At 39.6% G+C, this 22,829-nt stretch overlaps 2 protein-coding genes across 5 annotated transcripts; one reads left to right on the forward strand and one right to left on the reverse strand.

Moving 5' to 3' along the window:
• Positions 1–1,332: 1,332 nt before the first annotated feature.
• On the reverse strand, positions 1,333–6,790 carry tmem26b (transmembrane protein 26b). 3 transcript variants are annotated; one of them, XM_061231998.1, is made up of 7 exons: positions 6,337–6,790; positions 6,088–6,108; positions 5,461–5,557; positions 5,038–5,121; positions 4,407–4,615; positions 2,989–3,065; positions 1,333–2,192 (listed from the first exon to the last, which is right to left on the reverse strand). In XM_061231998.1, the coding sequence occupies exons 2-7, from the start codon at positions 6,099–6,101 to the stop codon at positions 1,921–1,923; spliced, it is 753 nt and encodes a 250-aa protein (XP_061087982.1). In that variant the 5' UTR covers positions 6,102–6,108; positions 6,337–6,790; the 3' UTR covers positions 1,333–1,920. The 3 variants fall into 3 exon arrangements, with proteins under 3 accessions (XP_061087982.1, XP_061087981.1, XP_061087979.1); XM_061231997.1 differs by having other exon boundaries at positions 6,088–6,111; positions 6,737–6,773; XM_061231995.1 differs by having other exon boundaries at positions 6,088–6,790.
• cabcoco1 (ciliary associated calcium binding coiled-coil 1) lies at positions 2,356–20,656 on the forward strand. Of its 2 annotated transcripts, none has more exons than XM_061232000.1 (8): positions 2,356–2,424; positions 7,327–7,433; positions 7,955–8,124; positions 8,424–8,565; positions 10,859–10,931; positions 14,267–14,380; positions 15,813–15,956; positions 20,273–20,656. In XM_061232000.1, exons 1-8 carry the CDS (start codon positions 2,386–2,388, stop codon positions 20,354–20,356), a joined length of 873 nt encoding a protein of 290 aa, XP_061087984.1. In that variant the 5' UTR covers positions 2,356–2,385; the 3' UTR covers positions 20,357–20,656. The 2 variants fall into 2 exon arrangements, with proteins under 2 accessions (XP_061087984.1, XP_061087983.1); XM_061231999.1 differs by lacking the exon at positions 2,356–2,424 and adding an exon at positions 7,023–7,132.
• Positions 20,657–22,829: the final 2,173 nt, after the last annotated feature.

Consider the following 22,829-nt stretch of genomic DNA (forward strand, 5'->3'; position numbering starts at 1 on the left):
TCCTGTTTGAATACTTTCACCAGGAACGCGGCTCCATCCATCTCACACACCTGTACGAGATCACTGATCCCCCTGGTAGGCTGGGAGCTCCAGCTCCCCTTTAATCGCAATCCCAGCCTCAGCAGTTCCCTTCTGTGCCACCTTGTGGCAAAATGAGCTGCCTCCACCCTAAAGAACCGCATAACCTAAGAGAACCGTGATGGGTTTCCCGATACACTAAGAACCTCTCAAAATGCCTCTTACGATCACTCATAAAATAATGTGGATTTCCTGAACACATTCATAACGAAAGTGTCTAGTACAGTCTTAAGTTATGAGCCATCTAAATCACTCGTCTGCAGCAAAGAGCCTCTTTAAGATATAATTCATAGCCATCCAGTCTGCATACACATTACGCACAATATTCACACATTTTCAAAGGACAACCAAGTTGGTGTTAATTGGCTAAAACATGTGATGTACAAACTCAGGACAATGATTTATCAGCTACTCACTACACATTTAAAGAAATAAATATACATGTATGGTCGCTAATAATAATATGACTCCTTAGGCAATGCTGACAGTGTCATCCAAGTCTCCAGTGAGTTAGCACGTCTTGATCACCAAACTTGGAACTCCTGTGGTAAAAACTATCGTACTAAGACTCAGAATGTTACATTTTATGCTCTGGGAATTAGGGTTTGGCCAACTTGTGTAATTTACCAGTTTCATATCTTCTCAGACCTAAAATAAGCATTCAGTGAACACTTGTCTTAGTAACAGTGGAAGGGGATGAAATGCTGTGGACTGCAAAATCTCTAATAACCGTAATATGACAACTTGGATCCTTGTTTTTTTTTATTTTATTCCAAGCAAAATAAAAACAAACTTCTGTGTATACTTTCTATAGATGACTCAAGCAACAATAACTAGACCGCATAGACCGACTGAGTGATAATCCTGAGGCATCGGGTACTGACAATGCAAGTGTCAGACCAGATGAAATTCACTTGGCAGTGAATCCACATAGGAACACACAGTGATGCACTTACACATTTCCTATTCCAGTATATGATAATGGAAATATAATGGCATTAACAAGTCACGTGGTCTGAAGCAATATTTTTACGAGATCCTTCCATGGCATAAGTTTAACACTCATGATCTGTTAGGATGACATCATTTTTCTCAGCACTGTTAGGACTGGATTTTGGCTGACTTTATACAGGAAGTTTTCCCCCACTTCGATTGTTTACTTCACAAAATGTTGGGTCAGGGAAAAGGCTAAACCGCAGGAGTCCCTCAGGATTCCTGAATGTAATATGGCTGTCATATGCCTTAAGTCCATCGTGGGAAAAATACAGTTCTTTAATTTTGTCAGAGGTGGTTGTGAGGGAGTTACAAAACTTCTCTACCATAAGACATTGCATAATGTCACTTACTGCCTATGACAGTGTGGGCCTCGCCTCCAAATCAGCCACACCAAGTGACCTAAACAAAAAGCTATGAAAATCCACTACGCCATAACAGTAATTCTGTTCTCAGAGTCTGCGCCTTCATTTAACAGGGATGGTGCTGTGTCATTGTGGTTCATCTGAGTATTTGGTACATATATCACCCGGATTCTTACTCTCACTCACTTTCTTGAAAACAATCTACAGAAAAATACTAATTTAAGATGGGTGCTCCCATATACATGTATCTTCAATCTTAAATTCAACAACACTTTCTTAAACAGGGAAGTACACACCATTTGAGATCATTCTGCTTAAATGACTATTTCCGCTTTCATGCTGATTGGACTGCATATGAATTCTGATGCAGTACAGCTGACTTATATGCAGCCACACATCTGTTCATGGGAACAGAAGGACTGATCTTATCTGTACATTTTGCACATTGTGTTTGGATTTAGTTTGTGTTTTCCTCTTGACCTTCTCATGGGACTGGTGAGGCAGATGCTCTGTGATCCTGGCATATGACACACAGATAGTACAGGTTCAGTATTATCATCAGGAAGTTCTTGACGGTAAAGAAGACCAACATTGGATGCAAGATTTCAAAGAAGATCATGATCATCAGTCGAACCAGAAGGAAGGGGCCATCCTGGATGAAGAGGCTTTGTACGATGTTCCAGATTTCACTTCTGTGCTTCTTCAGAAGAGAGTCACTCTGACCCTCACTACATTCCTCTGGTGTTGACTTCACCACTGCAGAACACAAACATGCACTTGATGAGATTGGTCAACAATCCCCAATAATGGAGGGGTGCGTTCATCTTGCATGATTATGCTGGTGTAAGGACTTTAAAAAGCCTGTAGTTTAATTCTAACATTTCCCTGGAGAGTGAAGACTGACTTCCTTGCTAGACAACTTGCAATTGTTATTTATAGAGGAAGCAAGATGACCTTCACAGGAAAACAGAAAATGCATATGGCTATGGTAAGATATCTTCTCATCTTAAATTTCGTACCAGAGATATAATTACTTCAATGAATCTAGTAGTAGCAGATCTAAAGTATAGTACACAAAAGTTTCACACTTCTTCTGCAGTCTAAAGCGGCTTCTTATCTCAATAAGACATAGGGCCGATTTCACAGCTTACTCCTGGACTAAATTAAAAAAATATTATTTAGTCTAGGACTAGGTTTAATATGTGTCAGCAAAACTGGTCGATAATATTTGGTTCAAGAATCGTGCGTAAAACAAAAAACATCCAGTGAGCAGCAGTTCTGCAGGCAGAAATGCCTTGTTAATGAGAGAGGTCCGAGGAAATTGACCTGACTGGTCAAAGCTGACAGGAAGCAGACAGTAATGCATAACCACCAATAAACACACATTACAACAGTGGTATGCAGAAGAGTATCTCTGAACACATAACGCTCAAAACCTCTAAGTGGATAGGCAACAGCAATAAGTCTAAGAAATTACTATTACTGAGTGTATGTGTGTGTCAATGGGAAACAATGATATTGCTAAAAGACAGATACATGTTTTAAAACTGACCTGAGATCTGGAGTGGAAATTGCAGCATGCTCCATGTCCATACTGCCAGAATGAGGTAGACCAGTGGTAAAATGTTCCTATTGAAAAACAATTTTGGAAGTATTATTATGGAATGGGGTGAATCGGGATGATAATGGATTTGGGTTGGCCTGGAAGTCAAAGTTTGGAGGTTCTTGGATGAGGAATATGGGGAAAATGTGTTTTCGTAAGCATATCATCAAAATCAGCTAATTGTCTACAAGCAGTGTGATGGTAACTAGATTGCCAGAATTACATATAATGCTACAATACAATTTGCTACAGTTGGTTCACATGGTGCCCATAGCATAATATACACTGCATGATTTCAGCTCAATTTAGCCCTTTTGACCTTGGGAGATTTAACATAAAATATGAACACATGGAGGGTTGTTGTGGCCTATGATTCCCAATAATTGCTCTGCCTTGAACTTTCCTGAGTGACTTGCAGACATCAAACTAATTTGAAATACTCTCATTGTTTACCAAGTATAATCTTCCACGGCCCAGAGTGGACAACCAAAATCCAATGAAAAACAGAAAGTTTAGATATTCTCCCATGAGCTTTTGTACGCTTGTTTGCATCTTTTTTTTTTTTTAGGGGCGACATTAGCTCATGAGGTAAGAGCAGTCATATGGCAGTCAGCGTTTTGATACCCTGCCCTGGGTGTGTCGAACTGTCCCTGACCAAGACACCTTGCATGGCAGCCAGTCGCCATTGGTGTGTGAATGGGTGAATGAGAGACATCAATTGTAAAGTGCTTTGGATAAAAGCACCATATAAATTCATTCCATTTACCATTTTAATGCCTTCCTGGAATCTTGATTACATGCTTTCACAGTAGTAACACTTAATGCATAGAGATTGGTTTGCTTCCCAAAGGCAACAGTGGGTTCATGAGAAACACAGACAGTAAATGGGCCCATTAGATACATTAAAATCACAAGCACAGGCAAACATTGGCTTTTGTCATTAGCTGAGTATGATGTGTTTTAGTTAGCTTCACTTCCTGGGGTTGCTGCTACATTAGTTGTTCCTAACAATGCGCCCTGGTGTGCACGTGCTACCAGTTTTCATCAGAGAGAAATACAGTTCTCCACTGTTTGGCACTAACGTTCTGCTGTAGACCAAGCCAACAAAAAATGTTCTCGCAATTTTACTGAAATGTTCTGTCAATGTTATAACATTGCAGCAACATTGTGGGAATGTTTTGTGTTAAGGGGGCAGGTGGTCTGTAGGGTGTAAAATTGTCACTGGTTTGCACATATGCACAGAGGAGTACACATAGTACAGATTCCAGTGGTACAGTGGCTACTCGAGAAGCAAACTGGAAATTCCAAATTGTGGAGAAATAAAGGGGAAGGAAAGGGCGATACATTGCTACGCACAAAGAACTCACTGTATGTCCGTGAGGGTCTCGGTAGTGAACTCCAGTATGTCCGCAGCAGTGCCCACAAAGCAGAGGAGAAGCTGGGCCAGCTTGTCCCGGGTCACCCCTCCCCCGACGGGCAACAGCCATTTCCCCACGATGAGCAGAATCAGGAGGATCTGATGCAGCACTAGAATCCAGTCGTCGTCACACACTGAAGACAGCAATTTTAAAGAGTCCTTCAGAAGCACAGGAGAAAATAAACAGTCAACAGCTCCATATAAAACTCACTAAGCACTTATTTTCTGAAAAGAACATTAAACCACCTAGGGAACAGATAAAATCTAACTTTCTGTCCAGAGTCCCTTATTATAAGTACTTGGCAGTCTGAAAGGTCCATGTACAAGCAATGGTCCTTTTCACAATAACTTTTTTTTAACTGCACTTTTTAAAAATTGTTATTATTACAAAGCTTTAGCTTTAGCAAACGTCTACCAATATAGTTTTGCCCTTCTGTTCACAAATGCTTCTTGGGGACATAGCAAAATATTACCAAACCACCTACTTCGGAGATGGTTAGTGTTGACAAGCACTTGGGGCCAATAAATCTCAAGTAACCATTTAGGAACACAACTGTAAATGTAAGGACAAATAAACATACCATAAAGTTTTCATTTTCCATCGTGCTGTTCATTACTGAATGTACAATGCTTCTCCAGTTGTCCATTGAGTTCAGTTTCTGGCACTGAAAATACAATTTTCCGGCACTTAATTAAAATAAAAAGTCATGACAATAATAATATAATAATAACATATGCATGTGTGTGTTTGACTGTAAAAAAAGTGTCAAGGAAGCTTGTTGCAAATCAGAGAACAGCGTGTTATTTGTATACCTGGAGATTTTATGCTACTTTGACTGAACAGAAAATAACAAAGATCCCTATTCATGACAGGGGACATTAAAATAAAACAGAATAAAATATACCCCACTCATGCAGACATAACTATGATCTGTAGTCACAGTATGAATGGGGGAAATAAATGTTGTGCAACCTTCTTGTAGTACTATTTGAAGATCTCCTACCTGGAGATCAATTGATTTATTCATTTGATGCTGTAATTCCAAAATCCACATAGATGGTATAATGCTCATGAGAAATAGCATGATAGGTGGCGAAATCCTGTCAGAAGAGAAATCAACAGAAGCATTAAGTTCCTATGGTACCACATACCTAAATACTTTTGTTCATCAGCAACATCTACGATAATTTGTCCATCAGTATTTGACCCATACTGGTTACTTAGAAGCAGTGGGCAGCCGCACCGACCGGCCAGGGACCAGTGCACCAGAACCAAGGCAACAGTGCTAACCCCTAACATCTACAGATACTTGCTACTTTTGAGATGTCCATGTACAGGACCCTGTTGTTTTCACAGTCATTAAACACATAGGCCTATCTAGCAGAAGCCAATAAAACATTTAAAAATAATTATATATATATATATATATATATATATATATATATATATATATATATATATATATATATATATAGAGAGAGAGAGAGAGAGAGAGAGAGAGAGAGAGAGAGAGAGAGATCATGAGTAGCCTATATAAAGCTTTTTTTTTAATCTCTGCAATTTCCGCAACATAAATAATAAATAATAATAATGAATAAGCTTAAAAACTGCAATAATATTTTTGTCTTACCATTTGTAGTCCATTCCTTTTCTTCTTTTCAAAGTGAAAAACATTTCGACAACCAGAGGCAAGAACAAAAAGGTCAGAAGCCAATACAGGACATTCTTTGTAACCCATGTTACTCTTAAGACTGCAATGAGAGCAATGAGAATGAACAACGATCTGGTAACAACCGCGCATATAAACTTAACCAGCATCATAGTGCTGGATAGCTTATGTAAACACAGTAGGCTATAAAGTATGTAGACTATCCACAACCTCAGATGCAGATACTGTGTCCCGTTATTTCAGCAATAGTCCAGAACCGATGCCATATCCTGCAACCTCCCGAAAAAAAGCACAAGCGCCGCCCCTTGACAGAACTCCCTATTTCCCTAAAGTTTTATCTAGTTTGTCGATATAGCGTTCCCTCCACGTAATACACACATACGGGATAGAATAGTTGGTAGGAACTAATAAAAGTAGGCTGCTAACAATTCTACAAGTTAACAGGCTGTCAGACGATATCCCACAATAGCTACTCATGTTTAAAATGAACGTGATTCTCGATTTGGTTAATGCGGTGTTTTCGTAAATTATGGCTTACTGCCTAAAATAATGTCTAATAGGCTACAAGTGATTATAATGGGCTATTAGATTATCGCAGCCTGTATCTTACATTTCGATAATAACAGACATCAGTCGCAGCATAGTGACATAATTGCGTCTTTAGCTAAAACATATCAATGTGGTTATGACGGTGAAACGTTGACACATTTTGCTCTACTTTCGAAATGAAGGGGTGTAGCCTATTTGTTACAGTTTAGTTGACTTATCTAATAACGTCCGAGCATACATTAAATGATAGATTGCCGACTATCATTACAAAGAAACTACTTTGTCCCGCCCACTCGGGGGCGTGGTAGGGCTTAGGTAACCAAACTGGATCCTGGTAACTATGGCAACGTTGTTGGAAAACGGACGTGGAAACATGGCTACTAGAGAAAAAGTAAAACCGAATAACAAATCACAGGCGTCAGATATAGGCACTACTGGAATTAATTCAAAAGAACGCGTATGTATCGGTTTATGTGCTATATTTACAGAAACTGTCCATAGATTATAAAACGCTTCAGTAACTACTTACAGCTTTAACCTTTGCTAGCTAACCACCTAGTAGCCTAACTTGTTGATAGTTATATTAGATATATATTGGCTGCATTTTCATTTACTGGATATTTATTTGTTATTTAAATAATCTAATTTTAGGAAAATGGTGACAGCGAAAAAAAACACCCCACCTTCACTGAATGGAAACTTGTATCTCTTGAACAAATTAATCTGCTATTAAACCTAGAAGTGGAAGACGTGCAATTGTGAGTAGTACTTTTTCTGTTTTAATCTGAATACCATGGTCATTGGTACAATCATTTTATTCACTTCCTTCAATTAATTCCAAAACCACTGGAATGTATTTGTCCAAAATGTAGTTTCCCCTTGCAATTTAGTTTTATATAGGCTACTGTCCTTATCGACCTGGTTGATGTTGGCCCTAGTGGAAAATACATCTTGGTTCCTGCCTGGATTTATGCTGGTTTAGCTGCTTTGAAGCTGGTTTAGAGATGGTCAAGACTTATTTGGACCATCTATGGACTTAAATTGTAGGCTGCCCAGTACCTGTACTGCCCAGTCCAAACTATTCTCATATTTTCAGAAATAAACGAATCTCCTTAAGCAAATAAGAATTCATTTAAAATGATAGATAAAGATGAATGTTCTGTTCTATCTTAACCTTCCTGCTTGAAATCAAGGCAGTGTATATCAAAAAAGGTGTCAAAAATCTTTGACTTTGTGGGCTCAATTGGATCTCTTACTCTGCTTTTTATATTTTTAACAGACAACTGGAGGATGTACTGAACTTCAAAAACCGACAGACATGTCTAAAGGAAGCTGCCCTGTTAGATTACTTTGTCTCTGGGTTCTGGTGGGCAAAGGAAATGAATTTTACATGTCAGCAAGTTTCAGGCTTCATGGCTTTGTTGCAACTATTGCTGGACAATATCAGAGGTACGCTGGGAATATTCTGTCGAATATAACTGTATCTATGAGACAACTGTATCACTCACAATGAAGGCCTGTGCCATTTTCCTTGGTCAAGGCAAACTTTGTGATGTGGTGTGCAGTAGTATTGACCTTTCTCCATTGATGTAAAATAGTCCTCCACCCAAAAGCAGAAATCACTCAAGGGGAATGGAACACACGACTGTAGATTTGTAGAATTCGTATGTTTTCTTTGCTCATATCATTCCACCACAGTGCATTCAAACAATATGTAACCCAACCAATCCTTTCTTGTTTTTGTGCAGAAAAACAGATGCCACTAGTTGATAATTTCTCTGAATTTGCCAATGCAATCGCTGAAACCAGGCAGCCTCCATTGCCACAGGACTCTAGTCCTTTGTTTGATGTGGATCAAGCCATTTCCATCACTGACTACTTCAAGTCCAGGTTGTGTATCTAAGCTTCTCTTAGTATCTGATGTTAAATCCTTAAATCCCTATCTTTTTACTGGCTGTCATTGTAATTGTAGCCTGGGTGCAAAGACCACATGTGCTTTACAAAAATAAAATCGCTGCAGCCGAAATGGCATTTTTATGACTGACAGGGCAAAGGAGCAGGGGTTTGAGCTGTAGTTGGGCCATGCCTGCTGCTTCCTCCCTGGGAAATACTATGGAAAAGTATCTGATGTGTAGTCAGGCTTTTGGTTGAAGATAGCACCCCTGTAGTTAGAATTCAGTGAGTGATTTAGCAGGTTAGATCTCCCAATGACGTATATTTCACAGCAGTCATCTAAAGATTGACATGCCACTCAAAATGTGATTAACAATTTCTGTATTCCGCATTCCAGATCGTGGTGTGATTTTTAGGGTAAATGAGGAATGTTGACAGCAGCACTTGGTTGTAGTTTTAGCATACTTGTTCAGTTCAACAGTCACAGGCCTTAGTATGGTTTAGATATCTAGTGTGTTTGGGACAGAAATTACGATTGGAATGAGTACACAATCAGTGCTGACGGAGAAATTTCACACTACATTGTTATATTTGTACCTTAAAATACTATTCTAAAAGTGTAAAGGGTATAGGTATACTCTCCCAGTGACAAGCCATTGTACTCCTTTAGGTCAAATCTTTGCACATTGCTTTCTGACAGTGTGTACAGTGAGTGCATTCTATCCATTGTTGACTCATACAAACCTTGTTAGAGTTAGCACTGAGGCTTTGACTGTATATAACTCTGCTATTTACAGACTCATGGTCATTTTTTCTGGAATTATAGACCATTACTTATTTGTGTATTATGATCTGAACTGTTTTTCATCCTAATTTCAACCTTTAAATGACCTAATTTACAGAATATATTTGTCATTGTCTTCCAGCAATAATGAAGTTAGTCATGAGTGCCTATTGCACTGAACTCTTTGACATCAGTGTTTCAAATTGCATACTTTTAAAATGACCACAGATATTTTATAACCAACATTTGGCAGTATGCAATTTATATGTGAAAAGGTTAGGAACCCATATTGCAGTCATTAGCAGGCAGGATACTCATTCTCTAGAGAGGGAAATAGAAACTTTCCTGACCACAAAAAAATAATCTGCACTAAATAATCAGTTTCATTCCAAGATGCTTGCAGTCGTTTAGTCATGTCACAGAACGTAAACGAATTCCTGCCGTCATTTAGTTTGAAAGCTTAAACAATATATTTCTTTATGCTCTCAGCAACTGTTCCCATACAGTTCCTGAGTCTGCCCTCCAGGAATGACGTCATTGTGTTCTTAAAATGGTTTCTTTATTGTGGTCAAGTATTATTTGAGAGGGAAAAAATAGAGACTGCATTGAGACTACAAGTCAACGTGACATAGACTTGGACTGCTTTGCTGTTTTTCGCTCAGTTTTTTTGGCAGGGCTTTCATTAATTAATTCTGCATGAAAATGTTCACATTGTCCTACATTTCTGTTTTTTTGGAGGCTGTAGCTGTCAGCATGAAATAAAGCCCTGTTAGATGCGTTGAATTGATCTAAATTAATGCAAGAACATGGAGAAATCATCTGACTAGCTGGAATCACATTATTTGATGGATATTTGCATAAATATAGAATATTCTTACAAAATAAAGTAATCTTTTCGACAGTAAAATAAAAAAATGTTCAGCATACAAGGCTGTCTACTATGTGTAGTATGTGGCTTTTTGTTAGGCCATTGAACTAAGATGTTGAGCTGGTTATGTACACTAGTCTATATTTATGATCACCAACAGATGTGTCCTAAAATAGCATGTTAAGTATTTTATACATTTTACATTTCTTTGTCTAAATAAACAGACAGCATGGAGGACACCCTTAGGTGACATGCTGAGGTGAACACATCAGATAAGAAACATGCATTTATCAAGATGGAATTTTAGAGTTCTACACAAAACTGAATATTATGAACAGCATTTGTAGTTGAACACAGTTCAACTGTAGGTTGATTGTTTGGGGCTACGTTAAATATCTTTCACACCAACACTTTCAGTCTACGGTGAGTAATGTTTACCGTCAGAGCACCTACTGTAGCAACACACAGAAACTGAATGTGGCACAGTGACTGGAGAGAGCGGCGTGTTGTCAGGTCTTATCTCTTTAGATCTGCATTGCTAATGTGGTTCACAAAGACGGCTTAATGCAGAGACACACACTGCCTCGCACCCATTGTGGGTACCTTGAAACTAACACTGGCTTTTATTTCCTGTTTAGTCTCTTTCAGCACTACACACTGTATGAGTTTCTCTTCACCGAACCCAGGGAGGAGATACTATTGTCCACTGAAGTAAGAGTCATCTCTCTTATCTTATTTTGAATTGTAAGTAGTATGTGTATGACTTTAGTGCTGCTTCTCCAGGATAATAAGAAGTGAACATAACCCTGGTTAATATCCCTCAATAGTTCTGACCACATATTTGCTCACCATGTGACATTAATTTCCATGTTTCTTTGACAACCCTCTCATACTGCCCTTTTGACTGCCTATCAAAGTTGACTACTTCCATTTTTAAATTTGACAGTAATTTAAAAATGCAGTATTCAACAATAACAACTATTACATCTACTTGTATATGGTCTAGTAGTACTGTAGGTGACACAAATTAATGGCTAAAATCTGAAAAACAACACCAGCCTTCTCACCATTATAGAGTGTCAGCACAGAGGCAATTATGATTAATTATGTTTTCCCTGAAATTAGTCATGGTCTGAATAGTTAGAAAGCTGGCTTTACTTTTTTCCCTTCATTATACAGAGAGAAAAAGACAGCCAGCCAGTATATCTGTGTATGTATAAATATGGAAACAGGATACAACCCTAATATTTATGCATCACGTTCCACTAATCAGATTTCTGTTGGTCTCTGAAAGCAGTTGTTGGTGAGGGTTTTACCTCACAGTATAGTCTGGTGTTTAATTAAAACTGATTTGAGGGAAACGGTCCTCTGGGGAGGAAACTAGATCAGGCTACTAGGAAGGGCAGTGACCCTCAAAGAGGGACAGACCTTTCCTGTCTTTGTTCCAAGTTGTCTGTCATACCAGAGACCCTCCTAAGAGCATGAAGCCCCTGAACTGTCCATGCTCAGAGAATAACATCGTAATGGAGAGAACAATATAAGAGTATGAATATGAAGGAAAAATCAGTGAACAAGTCAAGGATGTTGTGTGGGAGAAAGAACCCACAAGAATAAACTGGCACACCCATTGATGCTATATAAATAATGTAAACTAATTACTCCCAGAAAAATATCATCTGACTCACCCAGCAGAAAAAAATCAATGAGGTGAAATGGACTATTAAGAAGAAATTATATTCAACCCTTAAAAGATTTGGAGTGAGATGATGTAGTGTAGACTGGAAATGCAGAGAATACACTCAGTGAGCACTTTATTAGGTAGACCTGTACACCAGCTTGTTAATGTAAATATTGAATCAGCCAATCATGTGGCAGCAAATAAAGGCATAAAAGCATGCAGACATGGTCAAGAGGTTCCTCCTCTTAAGTGGATAGGCCACAGCAGTAGAAGACCAATAAGTATAAAAAATACACTCACTTAGCACTTTATTAGGTATTTATTAGACTTATTTCTTTGCTGCTATAGCCCATCTGCTTAAGAGGTTTGACATGTTGTGTGTTCATAGATGCTCTTCTTCATACCGCTGTTGTGATGTGTTGTTATTTGTGTTACTGTCACCTTCCTGTCAGCTTTGACCAGTCTGGCCCTTCTCTGACCTTTCTCATTAGCAAAGCGTTTCTGCCCACAGAACTGCTGCTCACTTTTTAAAAGTTTTTTCGCACCGTTCTCTGCAAACTGTAGAGACTGTTGTATGTGACAATCCCAGGAGATCAGCTATTTCTGACATACTCAAAACATCCTGTCTGGCACAAAAAATCATTCCACGGTCAGTATCCCTGAGATCAAATTTTTCCCCCATTCTGATGGTTGATGTGAACATTAACTGAAGCTCCTGACCCGTATCTACATGATTGTATGCTGCCACACAATTGGCTGAATATGTAGGTATACAGGTGTTCCTAATAAAGTGTTCACTGAGTGTATGCTGGCCCATCCACTAATGATGCTTTGATATCATGTTTGAAGCAGCCCGTGACAGCTAGACTCTAGACAACAACGTCTGAGGTGGAAACAAGACCTCTGTCTGGAATTGGGTTTGCCATGTGTAAACAACGATAGATCTTTTGACTGCCACAGCAAAGCGGCTGAGAGCACAGACATGTCCTTTTCTCCACTTTAGACGTGTTAAATAATGATAATGAGGATTTTCATCTTCTGTGTCAGAGAAACAGAAACACAAGCAGAATAAATCAGCTGTGCCAGTCTGGCTCTGGCTATCTCATTCACCGCCGGCATCTGAATGCTGCATATGCTATATTTATCCGCTAATGAGTTGCTTTTGAGGCAGGGTGGAAATGTGCTCGTCGGTATTTTTTTATTTTTTTTAATAAGTGAATGTTGGAGATTTTGATTTTACATTTGTCTATGGAGATGTTCTCTAATATTAAAATACTGATTGCACCAAAATGCTTTGTGACAGCGGACATTGAACGACTGTATTTTGCGGTGAGGTGGAAGTGGTTGTAAACTGATAATGATTTTTGTTTTCGAGTGTGCTGCAATGTATCTGGGATCAGAAACAGTATCTAGGTCAAGCACTGCGCCACAGTTATAATGGGTCCCAAATGTCACATTACATAAAAAGAACCTTTTTTCATCTGTTCTGATGAAGGGTTTAAACCATGTTTTGAATATCTATACATGTATTTTATCATTAAAAATATTTCATTATTTCTTTAAAAAAAAAAAAGTGCACTTAATGTAGATGGTAGCATAAAATTGATTTTTTCTGCATATCACAATAGTTCAGCAAAAGGAAACTTTGAGACAAAATTGTTGTTCTCGTTAATTCATTTTGGCTGAACTGGCGAAATTGTACTGTTTTCATTTTGTTGTGAGTTTGGCATCTGTTATTTTGTACATAAACATCTCTGTGGCTTTTTCAGTTTGTTATAGGTCTGAATTAATGCTTTGCTTCCAAGAAAACTTAAAACTTTCCAGAGAAAATGAAATGGAAATTTAACTCAGGTTTTTAAGTTAGCTATATTCGTTCCAAACATAAGAGGGCAATGTTTCCCTGAAGCTGGTTCCTGAATTATTTATAAAGCAGACACACACATACTCTCTCTCTCTCTCTCTCTGTCTCTCTCTCTCTCTCTCACTTGCTCTCTCTGTCTCTCTCTCACACACACACAGAGACACCAATAGCAGACTGCATTACTGTACTGTTTCTTTTAACATCTAGTCAGAAACAAAATGGGAACATGCTTCAAAACAGTCACTATGCAGCACAAGAACAACAGATCAGCTCATACTGAGCAAATGTGCAACAGTCATGTTGATTAATCCAAACAAGCTGTCCTTGGCAAAGGCAAATGCGCATGTACGTTGAGCAGAAAACAAAAGATGTTACTGTAAGCAAAATCTCACACTGCTGTTACTGTATTTCAGCTTTTTTGTGGCATATTTCAACAGAGGCCGTTGCCAGGTACAGGTTAAGTAACAGGCGAAAAGGTTTGCTGACAGATATCTGGTTCTGTTTCAGGAGCACATAGAGGTGGTCAACTCAGCAGACTTTATTGCACCCCTGGAGGAGGGCATGCCAGTCGATGTCTTCTTCCGTTATATGGCCCAGGCTCCAGCGGAAGAGGCCAAAGAGGTACCGTTAAAAACCGAGTTAAGCTTTTCATTTACCGTGTTATCGAGACAAGGAGCTGTGGCTTATATCTGAAGCCACCACTGCATCAATGGGAAGAAAATATGGGCAGTCTCATGAACATTGCCAGACACCATCAGAAATAGAAAGCTTATAAGGAAATGTTAGCACAAAGCTTTCCCCCAATATGGTTTGTTTCATATTAACATTAACTTCACAGTAAGAAGAAACGCATTCATTCATCTGGCATTGAACTGAGAATAAATATTTTGTACTTCAAAGGAACCATGACGGCAAAATAATAATTCATATCATCTGCCGTGATGTGAGGAGAAGATCAAGTCCGCTCTTGTTATGCTAATCATGTTTTAAACAGCTTGCTTTTTTCCCAGATAGATCGTATTTACATAAATTCTATCCAAAACATATGTCGTTTGAATTGAAGTGCTTTGTCTCCATGAAAAGAAATACATCTTGAATCTGTAAGAATATACTGTATATATTATTGTATTAATGCAATAATACAGTTGCATTCGGTTTTTTGTCAAAGAAAAAAAATAATGTTCAGCAATTTGGAAAGCACCGCAGGAAGGAAGACATGCTTAAAATACTTAGGTGACATTTTTGTTGTTGTTGTTTTAATATTTTGGCTTTCAAGAGGGTTACTGGGATGGAAGCCAAAACATTAAAACAAAAGGCTGTACATCTGCCTTGGCAGCATAATAGCTACCTGTTTTATCTGAGAGTGTGGCAGTGCAATACTTAATGTGTACACTGATGGTGTACAGCTGAATCCACACTGCCCTTGAGCTGCTGTTCCTCAGACGACCACACACTGGCGCTGTTCCACTTCTGAGTGACTGACTCATTTCTGACAACAGCTCTTGCAGTGTTTTATCGTAGGTTCACACCAAACTCAACCCCAGCTTCCTCCTCCTGTTCTCAAAGCCCTAACGGCCTGTCAGCTCAGAGCTCCTAAAATGTTTCACACCAAAGTAATTATAATGTCCAGTCTGCCATCCATAGCACAAAAAATACCTGTGCCTGAGCCACTTCCTTTTGTACAGTTACTACATTTTCTCCCTGTCACTGTGAAGGTGTATAAAATATTCTCAATAAAGCGTCACCCAAAATCCCTGTGAAGATATATACTATCTCTCTGCCTCTCTAGCTGCCTAATAGGCTTTATTGAGCAGTTTGAGTGTCACTTCCTTTAGTAAGTGGACTGCAGGCAGCTGGCCTATAAAACTTCAAGGTTCCTGTTCACCTTGAGCTCCAGTCCCTGTCCTGCTTTGTAGTGTTTCTTTACTCTGCCAGTGTTGGTTAAGAGCGATCCATGGCACAAATCTCCTGTTCGCTATAAACAGGTATGGTTCACCCCCACCACACACACACACACACACACACAATGACCATGTTTATTTGAACGGGGCAGGTGCTTAAAGGAACTCAAGAGATCCCTGAAGAGCAACGACCGGAAGCTGACCCGCAGGAAAAGGTCCCGGCTGATGGGGGCGCTGTAGACGGCTCTCAGGAGGTTCTGGGTCAGTCGAACGACGACCCGGTTGAGAAATTGGAGGTACGTTTTTCGACTATTTAGCTGTGGAGTCAGTGTTCCATTTGGGCTTTGTCTTGAAGCACGCCCTGAGGCTTGTTCTCTGAACATCACTGCCTTGCAGGTATCATTAACAAGTCTGTCTGGTTGGAGCTTGAAAGTCATGCTACGTTTTAAAAAAAAGAAATGTCATTAAATATTGGAACATGAACCTTAGGGAGTGGGGTTAATATGGCTGTTAAACAGACACAACAATGAGGCTGATTTACAAATGCAAGGCTTGTCTAACCAAACACGTTCCCGGGTTGTGTTTTCTCATGGAAACAGCAGCCATTTTGATACACCATAATACAATGTGAGAAACAGCATGCCTGTTTTGTAGAGTTTTATTTGTCATTTTGTACTTGCTTTTAATGTGTACATCAGTGAGCTTTCCACAGAAAGGTCCAAATTTGCTAAAGGGTTCATTGAATTAGGAACCAGTCTTTTCTGGACATTTTGATGGCATTTCTTTGCAAATTGTTATTGATGCCGAGTGTGTGTGATCAGAGAGATTTCAGAGTAGAACAATGGACACCCAGAGAAACCCAAATTTGAAGCACAAGACCATTCTCTTAAATCAATTTAGTGCACACGCCTCCTTGTTTGGCAAACCTGCTGGTATTCACAGCAGGAGTTCTCATGTGGTTTAATGATGAAGTTGCGTCTGCGTGACTCGATTATCCTTCCTGAACAATATTAACATCTGCAGAAATGTCCTGCACTCTTAATAACATTAATATTTCCACAATATCATTAAGTACACAAGTCGGTTCTCAACAGATATTTTAAATTCAATTTTCTTTGAGGGTTGTACGCTGAATGCAATTACTCATGTTATTGCCGTGGTTGCAGAAAACAGCACTCTCTTTCTCTTTAGAAAGTGCTGTTGTCTGCTATATATTTTGCATGTTTTTTTATTTCAGGAAAGTTGCTTCACACTGTACTGACCTGCATTCCTTCAAAAAATACAAATACAGTTACACTTAACACTCCACATGCAAACGTGGAACAGCATTTCCATACTCTTTGCTAATCCTTGGAAGCCCTCAAATGAGTAACAGGGTGGTTGAATATGACACTTGCCAGTTGTCTTTAGGCAACAATAAAACAATTGTGCATAATTTATTTTATTATTCAGACATTTAAATGTATTCTAAAACATATTTTTCAAAGCCTAAATTTCCCACTATAAAGGTTCACCCGAACCGTCTGGGTGTGGTAATGAGAACTGTTATATGAAGTGCCCCCACTTTCCTGTTGGCCAGCGGCGCAAACTGTGGGTCAGGAGTTATAGGGGAGGGATAAGGGGAGTGGTTATCCTCGTCTGACGTACTACTGGAGAACATTCTCAAGAGGATGATAAATTTAAAATGCTTACTTCTCCAAAACTAAATAATGGACATATTTAATACTTTCATCATGTTCTTTAATGCCCTCTTGTGCAGATTGATAAAAAGTGTGACGAACCACCATGTTACTCCTCTAATGTCCATATTTTATATACGTAATTGATGACATTTGAAAATTCTGGCCCTGAGTTTAAGGCAGCAGGACCATGAAAGCATGGTGCTTAAAAATTCAATTATGGGAAACCTGATTGTAGCCATCATACCTAGATTAAGCAGTCATGTATAACAGGCCTTTCAGATTCGACGGAGAGCAAAGACAGAAACATTGCCATTCTGCAGCGAAGTTTGGCAATCCTGACTGACCTTAGGGAGAAGGGCGGCAGACTGAACTGCACTGCTTGGTTGGCCATCGATTTACTCTGGGCAGGAGAGTTTAAATGGGCAGGGCTCTGCCAGCTCTGATTGGTCAAATGGAGCTCCTCCGGTCCCAGTGTGCCGGTCCCAGTGTGCAGTGTGCCGGTGCCGGAGGACACACACACACTGAGGAGGACACACACACACACACTGTGGAGGATACACACACTGTGGAGGACACACACACACACACTGTGGAGGACACACACACACTGTGGAGGATACACACACTGTGGAGGACACACACACACACACTGTTGAGGACACACACACACACACACACTGTGGAGCACACACACACACACTGTGGAGGAGACACACTGCAGAGGACACACACACTGTGGAGGACACACACACACTGCGGAGGACACACACACTGCAGAGGACACATACGCACACTGGAGGACACACACACACACACTGTGGAGGACACACACACACACACACACACACTGTGGAGGACACATACGCGCACTGGAGGACACACACACACACACACACACACACTGTGGAGGACACACACACACACACTGTGGAGGACACATACGCACACTGGAGGACACACACACACTGCGGAGGACACACACACACTGTGGAGGACACATACACACACTGGAGGACATACACATACTGCGGAGGACACACACACACTGGAGGATACACACACACTGTGGAGGACACACACACACACACTGTGGAGGACACACACGCACACTGGAGGACACACACACACACACACACTGTGGAGGATACACACACACACTGTGGAGGACACACACTGTGGAGGATACACACACACTGTGGAGGACACACACACTGCGGAGGACACACACACACTGTGGAGGATACACACACACTGTGGAGGACACACACACACTGCGGAGGACACACAGGTCAGCGTGTGCTCTCGCGACATGACGGAGGATGCTGTCACAGCGGGATCAGGTTACGACTCAGAGAGGGGAAAAAGGAGATAAAACCATGTTTAATGAATAAATACTGCTCAGATGTTTTTCCTTTTACCCACTGCTGCATAAATAGCCGAACAGCTGCAGTGTCAGCCCTTGAATTCATTATGTGTGCCTTCTGTAATCTGAGACCAAGTGTACATATGCTGCATGTACATCCTGTATTTGGACCGCATGCCATACAGTATGACCGGTCTATTTCAATCCGTTCCAAAGGTTTGCCCCACATTTACATGTTTGTTGGTTTAGACGCATTGTTTATTTATAAAACAATTCCGACATTTTTGAAACGTGAAAAAATAGTCATTCTCAAAATTGAAAGAGTACATACATTCAATTTTTTTTTGAATTGTTTTTATTTTTTGGGGTATTTCAGTTCACACTCCATTACATCTGAGTATAATCCCTTTCAGAATTTGCATGCTTTTAACTTTAGTGTTAACTATAGTCAATCTTGTCATTTAGTATGAGGGCTTTTCTGTATTTATGTAAATTTTATGTTGGCTGGTTGTGCCACTCCAAGCTGTTTTTCTCCCAGAAGAACTGTATTCAATAACGGCATCCATTTTTCTGGAGCATATTTTGGTTCTAAATGTTCCCCTGGGGTGTAATAACTCACGAGGATCTTACCAGACTGCTCCTTATATGGTAAACTCTTAAATTTACAAATCAACTGGAGGCTGTTGTTAAATTCCATATATTTCATACTCTGTTGTAAACTTTCCATAAGATTATTGAGTAATGAAAGGCTTTGTGGAATCAGAAACCTTTATATTTGTGTACTGTTGCTTAAGCTCTCTGTTTGAAACTAAGTTAGCTCATGAATCAAACGCAAGATCGTTTCCTTGTCACGTCCTTGTCAAAAACCAACAGCTCAGCTCTAAAAATGAATTGCCCTCAGCCTGACAGACCTGAGATTGATATTTTAATTATAAGACATGTTAAATTTATACAGACAGATTCTTTAGCTCTGTTTAAAGACATCAGTTAGGCAAAATAAACAGCTTAAGCAATCTGGGAGAATAAGACTGACACTAGCTTAAAAAAAGAAGTGAAAACTACAGTACCATTCTCTATCTCTGGAGTATCCATTGAGTGCTTCTATTTAAGAACTTTAGAACTAAAATAGTGAAGGAAATTAATTGGACAGATACTGAGCTCAAAGCTCAGGGAAGACTGTTTGGTGAACCCCTCTGTGGTCTGCTCTCTTTTCATTTGAAGGTAGGCCAGTTCTGTGGTGAGGGACACATAAGCCAGTGAATCTTCTAACACTAGTTTTGGCCAGCCTGTATGCTGCTCTGAGCTGTAGAATGGAGCCTATAGGTCAATCACAGGCCCTCCAGAGCAGGGGAGCAGTGTTGGGTGTGATGAGTGCCCTGCTGAAAAAAACAGCTCAAGCTAGGTTTTGAAACAGCCAGTAGCTGGTTGACCAGTTAGATCAGCTCTATAGTGAACATGGTTTGACCAGCTCAAGCTATGTTTTGAAACAGCTGGATTTTACACCAGGGTAGGGTGAAACAGGACCTTCCCTTCTTGTTGTGTTTAATAAATGGTTGTGCCCCTGCAGGCTGATGTCAATGAGAAGCTGCAGGTCCAGAAGGAGTCCAACTCAGCCAGAAAACGCAGACCAAAGAAGACTTCGGCCAAGTAGCATTTCTGAAATGGGGCTAATGCATGGCCATAACCTTTCTTGTTTTGCTTGTATTACATTTTTGTGTTTGTCTTGTAAAAAATTCAGGTGGGATTCAGTCATCCTGCCTTAGCAGCCTGTCTCTGGTATTTAAACTGTATGTTGAGTGATTTGCCATTATGCAATCAGTTAACACCTCAGACAAACCTGTTTTTTTCCTTTTGGAGGCCAGAAGGACAAATGCAAACCATAAGCTCATAAAAGCATTATCTCTGTAGTTCTATGGTGTAGCTCTATGGTGTAGTTCTATGGTGGTTCACTGTTTTTTCACTTATTTTATTACCCTGGCTTCACTTATTGTAAATATTGTTTTGAGACACTTCTGGTTTAGAATAGTATTTTAAAGAAAGTGCAATGTTAAGAGTGTCTGCCAAATACCATTCATGTAATGTAATGTAATTATTTTATTAAGATCTACCAGAATAACAGATGTTCCACATCTTTATTAATTAATAGAAAATACTATCTAATAACTTGTTCAGCACTACAGCAAAGCAAGCTTCAGACCATCATTTAGTAAGCAATGCACATGTCAAATTAAGGTGCTTGTATAATGCTTACACTAAATGTTTCTCTTAAGTCATTAACTATCTTTAAATATTCCAATGCTATGGCAACCTGGTGCTGTTCACCAGCCAAGGAGCTGATTGGCTGTGCAGAGTGCTGTATTATCAAGCCTGAATGGTTGTTTTAGCTGTGTTATTTCAACATTCCCACTTAAAAGGACTGCAAGCTCAGAAAATGCACTCAGGGGAAGATCAAGGGAAGCTGATAAAGTGTTGTCTTCTGTTTTGCTTTTTGTCTTTTAGTTCAGTTGCGGGAATGGTAGGGAAGGAAAGTAGTTAAAGACAATTACAGGGCTCACAAGGGGAAAAGTTGAATATTTCAATCTGGTTTTGTTAATTTCGTGTGACAAGTTCATTTGTCACAACTCTTATCCATCGCAAAGCTTTTAATTACATGCGAGCAAGCACAGCCACAAATAATGATGAATTGTCCCTCAGTGCTTTAAGATGGTGTCGTCTGTTGCGTTTTATAGCTGTTTATGCTGTATTCATTTCAGAATTTTGTAATAAGAGCAGAGCCCGAGGAGGTAAGCTGAGAACCTTTGTTCAAATTCCTTGTGAACATGTAAGCCCCCCCCCCCCCCCCCCCCCCCCCCAACCTAATTTGATTGATAGTTTCATGTCTGAGCCAACTGCAAGCTGATCTGGGTTTGATGTTTAGCTGAGAAGAAGGAACTCAGGTAGAGAAATCCCTCTCGTGTGTCATGCACTGCCCTCTGCTGGTGGAACCGGGGATAGAATCATGGCAAATGAGTGAACACAGCCAGCAAAATAAGTGATTTGATGAGGGATTTGAGGAGTCTGTTCAGCAAAGTGGTGTGTGCGACTTTACCTTCCAATTACAAATGTAAGACCTTGCAATTACAGGATAATCCCAAAGTAGTTTTAGCTTTATCGACTCTCCTCCCGAGCACTTGGGCCCAGCTTAATTGATGTTGCAGTGTAACTTTGTGGAATGCATCTACATAGACTTTACTAGATATCATGATTTTTCAATTCAATACTTAAATTGTAAAATATAGGGAGTTTAGATTGCACCCAGCCCACAGTTAACAACCTTCATGGAGCATTGAATCAGAACTAAGCTTGTTAAATTCAAATATATTTAACTATACACTGAATTTTTATTTTGATGTTCACATATTATTGTCCTGTGGACTTATTTGTTGTCTTTTTTCCATAGGACCAAATGTTTGTTCCCTTCTTTCATGAAAATAAAATACAATGTTTTGGAATCAACTTCGTTCAAATGAGATAAAAGAATAATAAATTACCTAAATTTCCTGTCGTTGTTTTGTTTCTCTTGCATTTTTCAGCACCTTAATCTTACACACCTTCCCATTTGAGATATGAGATGTGTCTAAAAACCGACTGGCACTCATCAGCCCAGAAAATAACCAGGCTATAAAATAATAGTGTTGTGAGTCTGGCTGTGAATGTTTTTTTCAATACACCTGTTGATATTAAACTGCTTCTAGAGAACTGGGAATACTTGGTAATAAAATTACGGTCTTTGTCTACAAGCCCTTTACTTTTAGTTTGCACTGCGAGTTAGGGCATGTCCCTCCCAATCCTTCAGGTACAAAGAAAGGTAATTTTGAGGTCAAACTGCAAAGTAACTATCATTATAAATAGAAACGCACTTTGGTCTTTTTTGTATTCTTCATAGGCAAATGCAACAGTAAATACTTTTCAGATGAGGCTGGAGTAAAATATTTTGGTGTACTGCCTTTATCGATGAAACACTCTCAGTGAGCACTTTATTAGGTATTTATTAGACTTATCTTTTAGACTTTTTGGTCTTTTGCTGCTGTAGCCTATCCACTTAGTTTGACGCGTTGTGTGTTCAGAGATGCTCTTCTGCATAC

Source organism: Conger conger, chromosome 2 (genome assembly GCF_963514075.1).
Source record: "Conger conger chromosome 2, fConCon1.1, whole genome shotgun sequence".
NCBI lineage: Eukaryota > Metazoa > Chordata > Actinopteri > Anguilliformes > Congridae > Conger > Conger conger.

Excerpts from the sequence above, each read along its gene's own strand:
- tmem26b (XM_061231995.1), bottom strand. The coding sequence starts at position 6,278 with ATGATGCTGGTTAAGTTTATATGCGCGGTTGTTACCAGATCGTTGTTC. Across the intron at positions 5,122-5,460 it reads ATAAATCAATTGATCTCCAG|TGCCAGAAACTGAACTCAAT; the intron begins GTAGGAGATCTT and ends TTGTATTTTCAG. Across the intron at positions 3,066-4,406 it reads GAGACCCTCACGGACATACA|GAACATTTTACCACTGGTCT; the intron begins GTGAGTTCTTTG and ends GTTTTTCAATAG.
- cabcoco1 (XM_061231999.1), top strand. The coding sequence starts at position 7,049 with ATGGCTACTAGAGAAAAAGTAAAACCGAATAACAAATCACAGGCGTCA. Across the intron at positions 7,133-7,326 it reads GAATTAATTCAAAAGAACGC|GAAAATGGTGACAGCGAAAA; the intron begins GTATGTATCGGT and ends ATCTAATTTTAG. Across the intron at positions 8,125-8,423 it reads ATTGCTGGACAATATCAGAG|AAAAACAGATGCCACTAGTT; the intron begins GTACGCTGGGAA and ends GTTTTTGTGCAG.